A 14,012-nucleotide genomic window follows, 5' to 3' on the forward strand; every position below is an offset into this window, starting at 1 on the left:
GCTTGGTGGTTAAAGGGTGCACTGTTATATATATTTTTTAATGTTTGATGAGAGGTGATTGTTCTTATGTCCTTTGTTTAGGTATTGTTTGTTCAATTTTAAATTTGAATTTGCTTTATTTCTATAGTTGTCATTAGAAATCAAAACATGGTATTTTGAAATAATAATAATAATAATTAGATTGAAATAATAAATAAAAAAAAACATTGTGATGATTTATTGTAGCGATACCGCCTGGCCCTACTTGCTAGCATTCTATACCAACTCTTTTAAAACTTCAGGAAGCGGCATCATTATTTTCAAGCCCACCACACAGCACTCTGCGTCTATATTTGGTTGTAACTATTGCAGCGAGACATATGCACATATTTTTTAAACCCACAGTGATGTTTTTGTTTACCCTAAAAACTGAAAAACCAGGAACAATTAATCAGCAGTCTGAATCTGTTATCTTGACAGAAAGTACATTGAAAGTACAATTGACAAGGGACATTTGGACCTCCCACAAGGAGCTGGCAGGAAATTAAAGGTCTCCACGTCCATAATTATTCATTTGCCAATGTAGCCAGCATTTCTCGGTGAATGGGATATTGTCTGATTTCTGAAATATATTTGCATTTGACTACCAGATTTTTTTTTTGCATGTACTTGTGTTATTACCTTAGTTGCGACAGGACCACAACACTTTCAAATGTTCCTGTTATCATCACAACAAAAGTTTGTCATCTTACTAGTCAATTTTGGAAAACATAAATACCAGATAAAATGCTAATAAATACTTGGAGAGAAAGGAACACTGTAGGCACTCCACCACAATGGTCAACCATGTTGTGTATTTGTCCCCTGTTAACACAACGCTGCTTGGCAATCATGCAATTTGTTGGCATTTAGCAGGTGTACTGTCTCCACAGGTGCCGTCGCGCACACAAGCATCTCGCAACTCCAGCACAGTTGCCAGCACATCTGTTACCACCAGTTACCGACTTCTGTCGCTGAAGAACAAACACATTATCAAGAACAATAATGGAATCCAAAGTATGATGTTATGTGAGGAGCCATCAGTTGCTCAGCAACAGTGTTGTTTGTTCTGTGGTTTCATTTTTACGTTTATCAAAGTCAAAGTTTAGGGGCCACCTCACCACCCTTGTAATGACGTCAGAGATCTGACCCTACCAGTTCCATAAAGGTGTAGGGTACTCAGAAAGTCACCTCCAGGTAGCAAGATTCTTCCAAGTACCTGAGACTCAACGAGGTAAAGCCAAGATGATAGAACCAGACAAAACCCTGGGGCATTGCAAAGCTCCTCGTTTGGTTACAGATGCCAATAATGACATGACATTTTCATATTATACATTAACCTGTCCATCAATTCTCTTACTTTTGGCAGCTGTGAAGACCTACAGCTGCCGACTGCCTCCACAGACACTTAACCAGCTCCTCTGGGAGAGTGCAAAAATATTCCCCAGTCAGAGACATCATACCTCTAGCATGTCCTGCTCCGGTGCCTCCAACCGAATGGCCATGAATACCTCACTGAAAAGGTGCTCAGGCCAACTCAAAGGGCTTCTCCAAATGCAGGTGAGCCTCTTTGGCATGCCTGAACATCTCGCTCAAAGTAGATGTCATGACCAGTAGTGAGAGTAAAAGAGGACATCAACTCTTAAATGGAGACCTTGCCCTTTACAAAGGCCACTGTCATCCTTAATATTATGAAAAGACAGGTTAACAATTGTTTTGGTTCCTTAAAGGTGTTGAAAGAAGCCATTTCTCTGAAGTTCATGCCCATTCACCCGCTGTCCTTGTGAGGACCACTGGGATAACGTCACTCCTGAAATAGATTCCACTGCTGCATACAGAACAGCCAACATTGCCGGAAGATTTAAATGCCAACAGCACAGCTTGCAGCGTCTGTCAATGTCCTTGTTCTTCTGTTTTTGATGCTACTCTCCTAAGCTTTCATCTGTATTGATCCGAGGAAAACTGACTAAGCATTAATCCTAGTTTTTCTGGCAGTTTCACACCACTGAGATGTGCTCCCTTCTGGGAACTGCATGGTACAACAAGAGGGGACAGCAGCTGCCAGAGGTCAAGTGTCCTGGTTGTGTCTACCTCTCTGTCTCTCTCTCTCCATGTAAGGCCACGAGTCTAAAGAGACATGTCAGCTTTAATGGACTGCATATACACAGAGAGAGCATTGGCCTCAGTGATAGCGCCAGAGAACTGCAGGCAGGCAATGTAAGATATACGAGAGTGAATTGCAAATTAAAAGCACAGCAGATAATGAATCCAGACTCCTTGTCTGGCTTAAATACATTGATCTGGCAGGGAAAATTGCACATCGACAAATTCACACTTGTTCTACAAGACTTTTTGGAGACTGTTCACAGATATGCCGCTCCTGACGCTTGGATGGTGGCTTCATATTCAAACAAGATGCTCGCTAGTATAGTGTCAAAACCAGTAGGTTTTCATATGTAGCAACTTAACATAGGTGGAAGTTTCTACTTTTTCTCCAACTAGTAGACAAAGGAGCCCCAGACAGCTGAATCTGGCAACTAACTAGGAATACATTAGGAGCAATAAAACTCAAACCCAATTATTTCTATGTCATTTCAAAATAAAAATGTAGAGACGTTTTGGTGCTCATGCTTTGAAGGCTGTTTGTATGCTCATGCTTTTTGAGTCATGATGTAATAAAGACGCTGCAATGTTGTTATTATTCAACAACATTGGTTATTATTCAATGTTCATTTTTGTTAGTGAAGCAATTTGTGAACAACATCCAGAAACATGCAGTCGAAATAAAGTTTTATTATCTGGGGCAGTTGGTCTAGCAGCTGCTTGGACCGAAGCGACAGAGGGCAGCAATGGAAACAGCGGGAAAAGCTGTGTGATTATGTGCGACGGAATACATGTTTGTGGTGATAATTTATTTGCTGATTGCTAGGAAAGCCCTCTTGGATTGGTGAGTGAAAGGTAAACTTGGGCCTCTTGACATGGCATTGGCATGATGCAGTGCAGATCAAAGACTTAAAAATCACCATCTTCTTGACTGCAATGCATATAAGACTTGGAAGACTAGGAAGAGCTCAAGATGAACTGGAGTTAGGTTAGGTATTTTAAAAAAATTGTGGACCATTGAAAAATGCATCAACCCCAACAAAGACAAAACGGGGCTATAAAGCATTTAAAAAGTTTATTTTTTGTACAAATCTGTTCATGTACATTTCGGAATGCTCTCATTATTTTTGCAACATTTGAATAATGTACGGTATCACAATGTGTTGGTTATTTAAGTTGCTTTTCATGCTGTTGCTGCTAACAACTAATAATTTTTTACTTGCAAAATACATGCTGCGCAAGTGAAAAGAAATATGGTTAATGAAAAAAAAACTCAGCTTCATTTCACAGACAGAAAATGTTATATCCACTTAAGGGAATTTGGTGAAATGGATGGATTAATATATGAACGACTGAACTTTGAAATAACTGGCACTTAAAATTGTGCCTTCTGAATAATTATTATATATATAAATTATATATTCAGTAACTGATAATATGACCGAAAAGTTAAGGAACAAGCAGGGCTCTAACATTTATGCACTCATGATAAAATCTTGTCTGTGTTCATTCATCTTATTTGAGGAAACAAAGGTACCAGAACAAGCAATATCCTTGTTTATGTGAGGGAGCGTGTACTTAATGAGTAGATTCGAAGCACCTGAACAAATTCAAATGACAGGTAAGTCTTCTGAATTTGATCCATCAGCATATGAGCTGGCAAATAAACCCAGGCGCAGATCAAAAAAGACAGAAGCAAGACATCACAACCCCGAGTTCCCTTGATTCTTGTCTCTGCAATTCTAACCTCTAGAAATACATTTGTGAGTCTGCATGCCGTGGCCAAGGGAAGACTGACAGCCAGACAAACAGTAGGATGTTTTTTTCAAAATATATTGCATGCTTGACTTATAGTCAGCAACAGGAGGGGAACTACAGTGAAGCCTCAAATAGTCAATAGTTTCGCTTGAAAGAAAATGGTGGAGACAGTAATGTCTTATGTAGCATGAAACTGGAGATGTTGCTTTTGATGTCGAGTTTATAAGTGGGGAAAGTTCATTTTAACAAAGAGCCAAACATTATTTTGAGAGTGTGTTGGATAATGCATTTTTCACGGTCCAACCAAACAGTGAAGTAGCTTGATGTAATATCAGCATACAGTACTTATTGCTGTGACTAACATCGAACAAGAGGGGATCTTTCCACAAATCTCAAGGGAAAATGAGACTTGCGAGGAAAAGTTGTCATGAAAATTTTAAATACAGACTTGAAATCTGAAAATCAGTTTAAACAACAATCTTAGAGAAAATCCTGTGTGCACTGGGGTCCATCCTCCCCTGACCTCAATCCTATTGAGAATCTCTGGAGCATCCTCAAGCAAAAGATCTATGAGGGTGGGAGGCAGTTCACATCCAAACAGCAACTCTGGGAGGCTGTTCTGACATCCTGCAAAGACATTCAAGCAGAAACTGTCCATAAACGCACAAGTTCTATGGATTGTGAAGCTGCTATCAAACCTATGTTAACATGTAACTTGACCTGTTAAGACGTTTTGGATTGTATAGCTTTTTATTTTAGTAAACATGACCTTATATTGCTGAACAAATTACTATTTTCAGTTCTTTACAAACTAGAAAATGTCTTGAAACTATGTTGGGCATAATAATTTGGAACAGTGCGTTTTAAGTTTTTTATTTATTTTTTAAATACTGTTTTCATTAGGAGTTTTGTTCAATAACATTTGAAATACATTTCGACAGCTAATGACTTGACAATTATGTTGATCGTTATTTGCATCAAGTATTTTGGAAAAACAAACAAAAACAATTTGCATAATAATTTGGAACGCAGTGTAAGCTACTGTATGGCGTTTCGCACTTGCCCTCTTTGATTAAAAGGTTCATGAATTTCGATTGTGGGTTTCTCTATTTACAGTCAGGAAAGTAGATTAGCCGAAGCAGAGCGACATTTCCAGGCAACGAAATACTTCACCCTCCATCAGGCCTTTTAATAGCAGAAGAACTTGTGCAATGAGAAGCATTAATGAATCCATCTATTCCCAGTCTCACTGCCGGCTTTTTCAGTCACATTGTTGCTGTTTGATACTAATGAGCTTCTGGCGCTTGGTGTCCATCAGGTGACGTCTTCAGTCTTACACATGGCGCTAAATATAGTTTTGCTCCACTTCTCCCACTGTGAGACAGCGAGTGAAGCGGAGAAATAAAAAGAGATTAGCTAATTAGCGGCTTCATCATCGCTGCTCTCTGATGCTTCATGTTTACTCCTCCCTCTAGACTCCACTGGAGTCTCTCTTCAGGAGGAAGATTATTAAGTTGTCATGACATGTACTGTATATGAGTAAAACAATTACTGTTCCTGCAGGCATGTCAGCAAATTAGGTTATCTGTTTTTTCATGGCCGTTTGATTAACTGAGTAGTCGGGTTTATTCACCACACCCTTTCATGTTCACAAACATCTGCTCAACGAGAGCCGGACAGCATCTAGAATTTAGCGAAAAGGCTGTAGGCGCTGTCAGGCGCAACCTTGGAGGAGACCTCAAAAAGGCTGGGGATTAAAGGCGCCACATTTAGAATCAGATTCTGAAGAGAATATTCTTGGGGATGGTTTGAGAAGTGGCTTCGCCAGGTGGCACCACTGACCATTGTGGTGGTGTCATGGACAAGAGCAGAAAATCATCAAAGACCAGTAAGGGTGGTGCGTCCGTGTTTCTCTTTTGGTGCCTGTGCTTTCTGACACGCAAAGATTTGTCATTTCTATCTTGAAGTTTGTGCTTGGTGCTTTTGAGTTTGTATTTCCAGTGTTGTACATTTAGATTTTGTGGTTGCTTTGTTTCATCTGGTGCTGGAGTACCGTGGTTTGGATTTTCGGGCTTTGAATCTTTTGGGATTCATGACTCTTGTTAATGTCATTTGTCTTGTGGTTAGCATTCTTTTACTTCAGAGTTAGCATCGTTGCTTAGAAATGGTCTTTTTTCCTATGTGTTTATCCTTTCAAGGGCTTTTGCTTTTAGCTTTGGGTTTTGAGTCTTTTATTTAGAGATTGGAGGCTTCATTTTCACCCCGGATGTTAAGTGATTTGTTGTCATGTTCGGTTATTCATTGTCAGGTTGTGCGCTCATGTGCCGCTGCAGAGAACACAACAAACAGGACTCAGGAGAACAATAAAACAGCGGGCTGTAAACCATGTCATCGCACACAAACACACCCACCTTTACATTAACACACACTAGGGAAATGAAACGACCTTGCTTTGCTGCTGATTAAACAAACAACTGCAATATTACTCAGTAGAAGAAGCTACTCTGGCCAAATTGGGCATTATTCAACGACACACACTTCCAAATAAATTGATGTCCCTATTGAAAACAGATTAAGTCCGTCCTTGTCTTTTTTCCTGTCCTTGCACTCTCAACAGGGGCCCAGGAATCGAACAGGCCAATGAAAACTGTTTCCTGCTCCCATCTCTGTGTCTCATCTTCAGTGAGAGCAAACAAGATCAGAGTAATGCGCTAAAACGTGACACTAGCAATCTTGTGTTGTCATCAATGTAGTGGGTGTGTTAACATCGAGGGTTAAGAATTGACAGACAACAGAGGAGCTATTCTCCAAGTAAGGAAAAGACATCATCACACTGACGGACCACGCCAAGAGAAAATCCAGATGATGTAATATTAGGACATTCAAGTCTTTCTGGGACAGTCTCTGAGTCATCCCCACCTGACAGAGTGAAGAGACACAGTGAAACTTTAATGGCTTGATTTAAGTAAGAAATACATCAAGTCACAAAGACATGGATCTCTTCGGCACAAACAGGGTTTTTCATGGGAATTTTCACCTCACAAACCCGTCTCACCAATGCAGTTGGTTTAAGGTGAACTTGTATGTAAATGATGACATTTAACAGAAGATTCAGAAAGCTGAAATGCTGATCTAACCACAGAAGAACTGCTATTCAAAAGCTGCTTTATCTGTGACACATTGATCATTTACATAAAGCCTTACAAATGCAGTAGCCTAGTCTCTAGAGCTGACCAGAAATGTGTAAAGAGAAATTTCATGTAAAATACAAGAAATTCTAAAAAGTGAAGAGTGAAGACCTCACGATACAATGACAAGTACGAAGGTGAATCATCCTTATGAAAGTGCAAAATATAGTGTATGGAAAAACTGCCCGTTTGTATGATCAAGTAAAGCGACGTGAATGTGAGAGCAAGAGGTTTGTGAACAGATCCTAAAAATTGACCTCCATATCGGCAGGCCAAGCTATTCAGTTATAATATTACACATATTCACAATACCACCTTCTCCAGCACGACTCAACTAAATATTGAACTACGCCAACACTGACTGATGCTAGATTGTCCTGTGCTTAAGCATTAACCATCAGGTACAACAGCGCCACCCCCAGGGACAAGAGCAGACTGCAGCGCATCGTACGTTCTTCTGAGAAGGTGATCAGTTGCAGCCTGCCACCTCTTCAGGACCTGTATGTCTCCAGGACCCAGAGACGTGCAGGTCGGATCAGAGCCGACCCTTCTCATCCTGGTCATGGACTGTTTGTCCCTCTTCTCACTGGCAGGAGGCCACGGTCGATCCAGACCAGAACCCCCCGTCACAGGAGCAGCTTTTTCCCCTCGGCCATTTTATTTTTTGTCAGCACTTTATTCCAAAGCACTTTGCTAGTTGGTGGGATCCCCACTGACCATGCCAATAAATTCGATTCTTCTTCTTCTTCTACATTACAAGAAAGTACTGTTGCCATAGAACGAATGTCCATCAGTGTACTTAAACTGACAAAGCCCACTCAAAACACCATTTCAGATATACAGTATATTGTCCTGGTTTGAAGTTTAAAGAAACGTTTTGAGTTAAAAAAAAACATCTTAAAGAATCTCTATGTATGTATGTATGATTTTGACATTATTTGTTTTTATATTTTCACTTCAGTGACACATGTCACCACTGAACTCTTTTATGGTAAGTCAATTATTTTCTCTATTACTGTACATAGTACCTTTCGGCAAATCTTTAAAAGCAATGATTTGCTGACTTCTTGAGTTCTTCTTCTGCTTTATTATCCCTCCTCTTTTGATCACTGATGCTCCACTTAACATCCAGCCCACCTTTTATTTACCCAACCACTCCCACCCAGCCGATATCTGAATCCCATCCATTTGAAAAAAGAGGTGGATATCACTGCAAAGTTACAAGACCTTATTTCAATTTTACTTTCATTCATTTTTGCACTGTACCCTTAAGTGGCGATGGCTGCAAACACCATAAAGCAATGAAATGAAACACAATGAAATCTTACCTGTGAAGAAGAGAAGTCCAGGCCAACATGAAAAGATAAAGACAAGACTACGTTAGTTACTTATAACAAATGATTCAACAAATTATAAATGTCTTTATAGAACAGCCTTTAATTGAATAAGGTGTAACTCAATTTGGGGAATCTTGGATGCTTGCATTACATGTGAACTCTAATCTCCAGCTGAAACGACTCCAGACTTCAGTGATGAGTAATAATGTGAAGCCGACCACCTCCATCAAAAACTGCATCGAGGGTCCCTGCCAACAAAATGACTTCAAATGAGCAGTGTCGCCTCATCGCGTATCAATTTATACACGACAAACTTTGAAACCCCTGGTGTCTACAGCATATATTTCCACAAGTCTGCTCTTCACAGAAAGTTCCATCTCACGCAGTACCTCCCCTCTTACCCATCTCTTGGCACTTCAAACTCTCTCCTCCGCTGTAAATCACCGGCACTTTTTCTTCTTTCACTTCTGCTCTACTCAAAAAGACTCATTTAATTCCTGAGTTCCAAAAAGAACTGCAACTCTTCTCTTTCAACAGTAATTCAATAGAACTCCATCTATCAAAGTACATAGATTAAATAATCCAGTGAAGCACACAGGTGGCAAGGGTGACAGTCTGGAGACCAGATGGAGCTGCGTGTGACCTAGCGTCACAAACGCTGCCGGCCCCAACAAAACTCCATGCTGCAACATCCAGACACTCGGTCATAGTAAATTCAATCACATTTTCTCACATTAAAGCTCCACACAGTGCAGAGTCGGTCCCAGGCATGGTCTGTGCTACAGCTCAGTTCCACGGTTCACTGAGTTTGACTCATGTCTCACCTGCTTTCATCACTTTTTTTCAACGTCCCTGGTGTCCAGTGTCAACTGAGTTCATCTTGTTCCTAACATTTTGGTGCCCACATAATGTTAAAACCAAATTAGGTAAATAAAATCCGCACATTGTGTTTTATTTTGAAATTCAGTTCAGCCTTCACAATCCACTATACTGTAGTGGATACTTCTGACTAGTGGAAACACTCTCAATATATGAAGTGGATGATAAAAATAGGTGTTGTAAAATGATTATGATCACATTGTTCACAGGTCGTGTTTTTTTTAAGATTTTATTATATTGGAGGGATTCTTCATTCCTGATTTTAAAAAAATCAGTCATAAACTTCATTCAACTGTACCCCAAACAATCAAATGTGTGCGATCACAGTTTACTTTCCATGTCTCTCAAATGAATTCAGAAATACCACTCTTATGTCAATGCTAATTGATATCAATTTTTACAATAGGTGGCCCACTGTGTGGGAGGCCATTAGGAAAAGCGCAGGCACCACACCATCTTGTTCATCCTTAGGGCTAATGAGTGGTGCCGAGGCCACATCCAGTTCAAAATTCTCATGTTTTCTCCTATTCCACTCTTACTACAGCAAAACCACAACCAGACACTCGACAGGTGCTTGCATATTTTACCACATAGTTCAGCTTTCCAAGGTTCAAAGCTTGTTAGTCGACTACAATATTCAGCTGGAGGGCGAGGGAACATATTTAGGCTGTATGCAAATGAGTTTGCTTTCCATTGTTTTGTTTGTCCTCTGTTATTGGAGCACCGGCTGCTTATTCTTAGAAAAGTGAGTTCAGATGTAACAGCACGTTAGTATAGAAGACAGGTCTGTTGTGTCAGACATGCTCCCTTGTGAAAGGTGAGACGAGTCGACTCAGTGTCCATCAGAAGAGAGGACAGGAGAGAAAGAGTGGAGATGTTGATGTTTCATAAAGCAGTTAATGTACAACATAAAACAACACCATTTTTGAAGATGTTATGAGAAAAATGACCCTTTCTTAAGTGTTTCAATAATAATTATAGGTAGAGTGTGAGTGAAAAATTAGTGATTTTCATTTTGAATAACATTTTCTGAGAAACAGAAAGACAGCTAAGTGAAGACCGTTGGATCACAGCCATGTCCCCCAAACACGAGTGTTGCTTTGTGCTGCGACAACATATAAGCGGAACATACCAAAAAACTGCAAGGCACCATTACGTATGTAATAGTTATGTTTTGGCATCACCGTGCCACCTAAGAAATTAAGAAATGACTAACACAAAAACAAACATCTTAAGGGAATCATCCACAGAACACCAATAATTTAGCTTATAATTATAGTGTTCTTGATCTTCTTGTTGTGTTATGTAATATCTTTCCCTGTATGAAGTTAGTTGTTGTGTTTCTACCGTATTGTGCTTCTTAATTTATTGATTTTTAAAATTTTCACATTGTGAGTGAGAACAGCAAGAGAACACCTATCAATAATGACCTCCAACAAGGATGAAAACGCTCAGTACTGTTGACTTAATAGTAGACGAACAAATCTGGTGAAACACATTGTATTGTGTCGTCTTATTTTGAAAACTAATTTATATTTCAAATATGATAACACTGCAGACGATTTGCAAAAGCATATAATAATGGCCTCTATAATTTGTTTTTGTTCAATTGCTTGTTGTTTACCCCATCTGTTATAGGGTTATTAAAACAGCCTCTCGTATCTGTGAAATTGTTGCTGTGTTGTTTTGTGTGTTGTGTCTCATGATTTCTCATGTGATGAGTAATGTGTAGTCATACCGTCAGCATACTTTGGGCATTTTGTTGTAGCACATTTAAGCCTCATCACACACTCAGAACTCTTCATCTTGGCTTCGCGTTCGTCTCAGTCAGGCCAGTGTTCTGCTGTCATGTGTTAAAGCATCATTGCAGGTGTTCCATTATGATATTTCTATGCTTCATCTGCGAACATCTCTCTCTGGCTCTGCTGTTTGAGTGCCTCCTCACAGATTTATGTAAAGTCATCGGCAGAGGGGGTCTCCTCCTCGCCGTGTTCACATACTCTTGAAAAGAACGTAACAATCAAACACAAAGCCCGAGGAAGGAGGAGGATCAGAATCTGAGCAGATTACAAAGAGAGAACGTGAATTCAACATGAGATGAAGAGGCGCTGATAGAGGAAGAGAGGGCGTTGACACTAATCTGACAGAAAAGAGCTTTATCAGGCAGTTACACATTTTTACCACAAATCTCTGCTGCGTTCTCTTTAGTTCCTCTGCTTTATTATTCCTCCTCTTTTGATCACAGATGCTCCACTTTACACCCACCCTCACCTTTTTATTTACTCAACAATTCCCATCCTGTCTGTGTCTAAATCCCATCCGTTTGAAAATAGAGGTGGTTATTTCTGCAAAGTTACAAGCTCTTATTTCAAACTGTGCTCATATGTCCTACGTAGAAATCTGTTCAAGTCTTCCAAGGAACATAACCAAAATTTAACTTCTTGTTTTGGGCTCATGTACGTGAATGATTTTGCTAAGGATCAATTCTGCAGTGAACTTCTAAATAGTGATAACAAACCGCAATTGAAACTTGCTGGTAGAGGTTCCTCAAGAAAAGGTGGTCAGGGCCTTTTTGCTTCAGCTGACACTTCACTGACAAGATGGTGGACAAGCAGTACAAAACTCGCTCAATGATTAATAACTATAAAAGTAATATATTATAATGACATTCATATGTGATCATCTCTTTGGTGAAATGACAAAAGAAGCTAGAAGATTTGAAGAGCAGTAAAGTAAGTCAATAATTAGTGGCTATTTTTCCTTTTTTTCCTTTAATAATCTCTAACGCAGACTTGTAAAAAGTCTTACTCCCAATATAACATCTTTCCACATGTTAATTTTGTTTCGTTTTCCTCCCAATATATCCTGCATCTCTCTGTTCGATGACTCACTCTATATTCCCTTAAAACTAAAATGAACTTTTTAATTAACAACACTGCCTTTGCTGTCCTGTCGAAGAACATTAATTTACTGGATAAATTATATTTTACGTCATAAAATGTTCTGTCATATTTCAGATGGAATATTTCCTACAAATCTTATACTCTTATACTGATTTATGAATACAATTGTTTCAACAATGCTTTTCTAGTTTGCTTTTAAGAATGAAATTGTTGTTTTGAAAAATAAACCATTACTTTTCTTAACATAGCATTCTGAGTGTAAACACTTCTCACCAAATGTATCTGAAAAACAGGCATTATTATCAACAAAAATGTTTTCTTTAGTCAAGATACTAAACTCACATTCAGAATGCTTATCTGCAACCCCAAGGCCTATTTCAACCCTCATATTTCAAACACAGTTGCAAGTCTTGCTAGAGCCCCCACAAGACTCCAGGCTTCTTGTGTTTGACATTGACATTTTGGTCACGACCCAGTTCATAGCCTCAGATTAAACATAGATGAAGCACAGCAGTAGCATGGGCAGCAGCAAATGTTAACCCTGAGACCAGACAGGTAAAACAGACGACGGACAAAAGCTGAATATAAACAGACTGAACTTCATATGAAATACGATTCTGTATTTTGAAGCGTCAAGATTTTCCATCAGCGCAATTACTTTTATTGTTAAATTGACTCTTGGATGCTGACAGTTGAAGAGCTGTGGTGACAGAAGGCACTCAGGCAGGTTTGAGCTAACTACCAAAGCGTGCCTGTCATTTTCACACACTCGGAATATCTGTTCGAGCTCCTTTAGAAAACACCATCAGTGGCAGCCAGGTGTATGACAATCCTAAATATGCTATTTTCAAAACGTATCCTAAAATTCCTCGCAAAACGTGGGCAGCTTATTTCCAAAAACACCAAGATCTTTGGTAAAATGACACTCAAGGGAAGGTAATTTGCTGACATCTGCAACCCTCTATTAAAATTCCAATTTTACTGAAACGGCGGCTCTTCTCCAATTCCACTAAGTGAATCACCTTGAGATACTTGCGGGGCGAAAGAACTGCTAAATTGCTGGCCAACACTAAAAAAAATGTCATGTGGAGAAGCAGATGAATGACAATTCGGTCCGTAACCTCAAATTTGAACTTACATGTGGGATCGGAATCACTTGTAAATGAGCCGTGACAGATCATTTGATATTTAATATAAGCCAAAGGTACTGTGAAACAACTGTTAGAGTAAGTTAAAGGTAGTCTGGTAGCAATCAGTTTCTTGGGATCTTGTCACTTTTCAAGGGTAACTATATTTGCCCGCCTGAGAGTACAACATTGCTTTGCATTTTGTTTTTGTTGGTGATGGTGTCACTTATTGTACTGAAAAACACTTGGAAACCCTTCAGAGCAATATATTGCCAGCCACCAGCAAAGTCACCCAAGGACATAAATTATATTTAAATATGTCTTATGACCAAGAAAAACAGATATCAACACACACAGGCAGATTAAAAATGTGTGGTTCCTGGTGACTGAAGTCATTAGTCACACAGACCGCTTGGCTGCTTCCTGGAGGCTGTTCTGTCACCTGCTCCAGAGTATTTATAACATGTCAACAATGCGTGTTTACAATTTGATTACTGGCAACTTTTGAAAATTTTCCATGACGTAACAAAATCTTGTATTATAGACACAAACTTCTGAGGTTTAGAAAGTGTAATGTGACATTGTGCAACTGTATAGATCCACAGATCTACAGAGGAGAAGAGCATTGAGGTCAATATTAGAATGTAGTTCAAGTTCAGTTATTGATCATCCGAACCAGTGACTCTTTGATCCCAAAAC

The 14,012-nt window shown here is 39.4% G+C and overlaps 1 protein-coding gene across 12 annotated transcripts in view; it reads right to left on the bottom strand.

Annotated features, from left to right (window-relative positions):
• The window catches only part of plekha5 (pleckstrin homology domain containing, family A member 5), a 128,209-nt gene that overhangs the window by 85,774 nt on the left and 28,423 nt on the right, over positions 1-14,012 (bottom strand). Inside the window, exon 4 of one of the 12 annotated variants that reach the window (XM_053862921.1) lies at positions 4,371-4,506. The exons of 10 other annotated variants lie outside the window; for them this stretch is intronic. In XM_053862921.1, coding sequence (XP_053718896.1) covers positions 4,467-4,506 — 40 coding nt within the window. In that variant the 3' untranslated portion in view covers positions 4,371-4,466. Of the gene's footprint in view, positions 1-4,370; positions 4,507-7,570; positions 8,396-14,012 lie in introns of those variants that run through there. One more of the 12 variants, XM_053862923.1, reaches the window with a different exon arrangement.

The sequence above is a fragment of the Synchiropus splendidus genome, chromosome 4 (assembly GCF_027744825.2).
Source record: "Synchiropus splendidus isolate RoL2022-P1 chromosome 4, RoL_Sspl_1.0, whole genome shotgun sequence".
NCBI lineage: Eukaryota > Metazoa > Chordata > Actinopteri > Syngnathiformes > Callionymidae > Synchiropus > Synchiropus splendidus.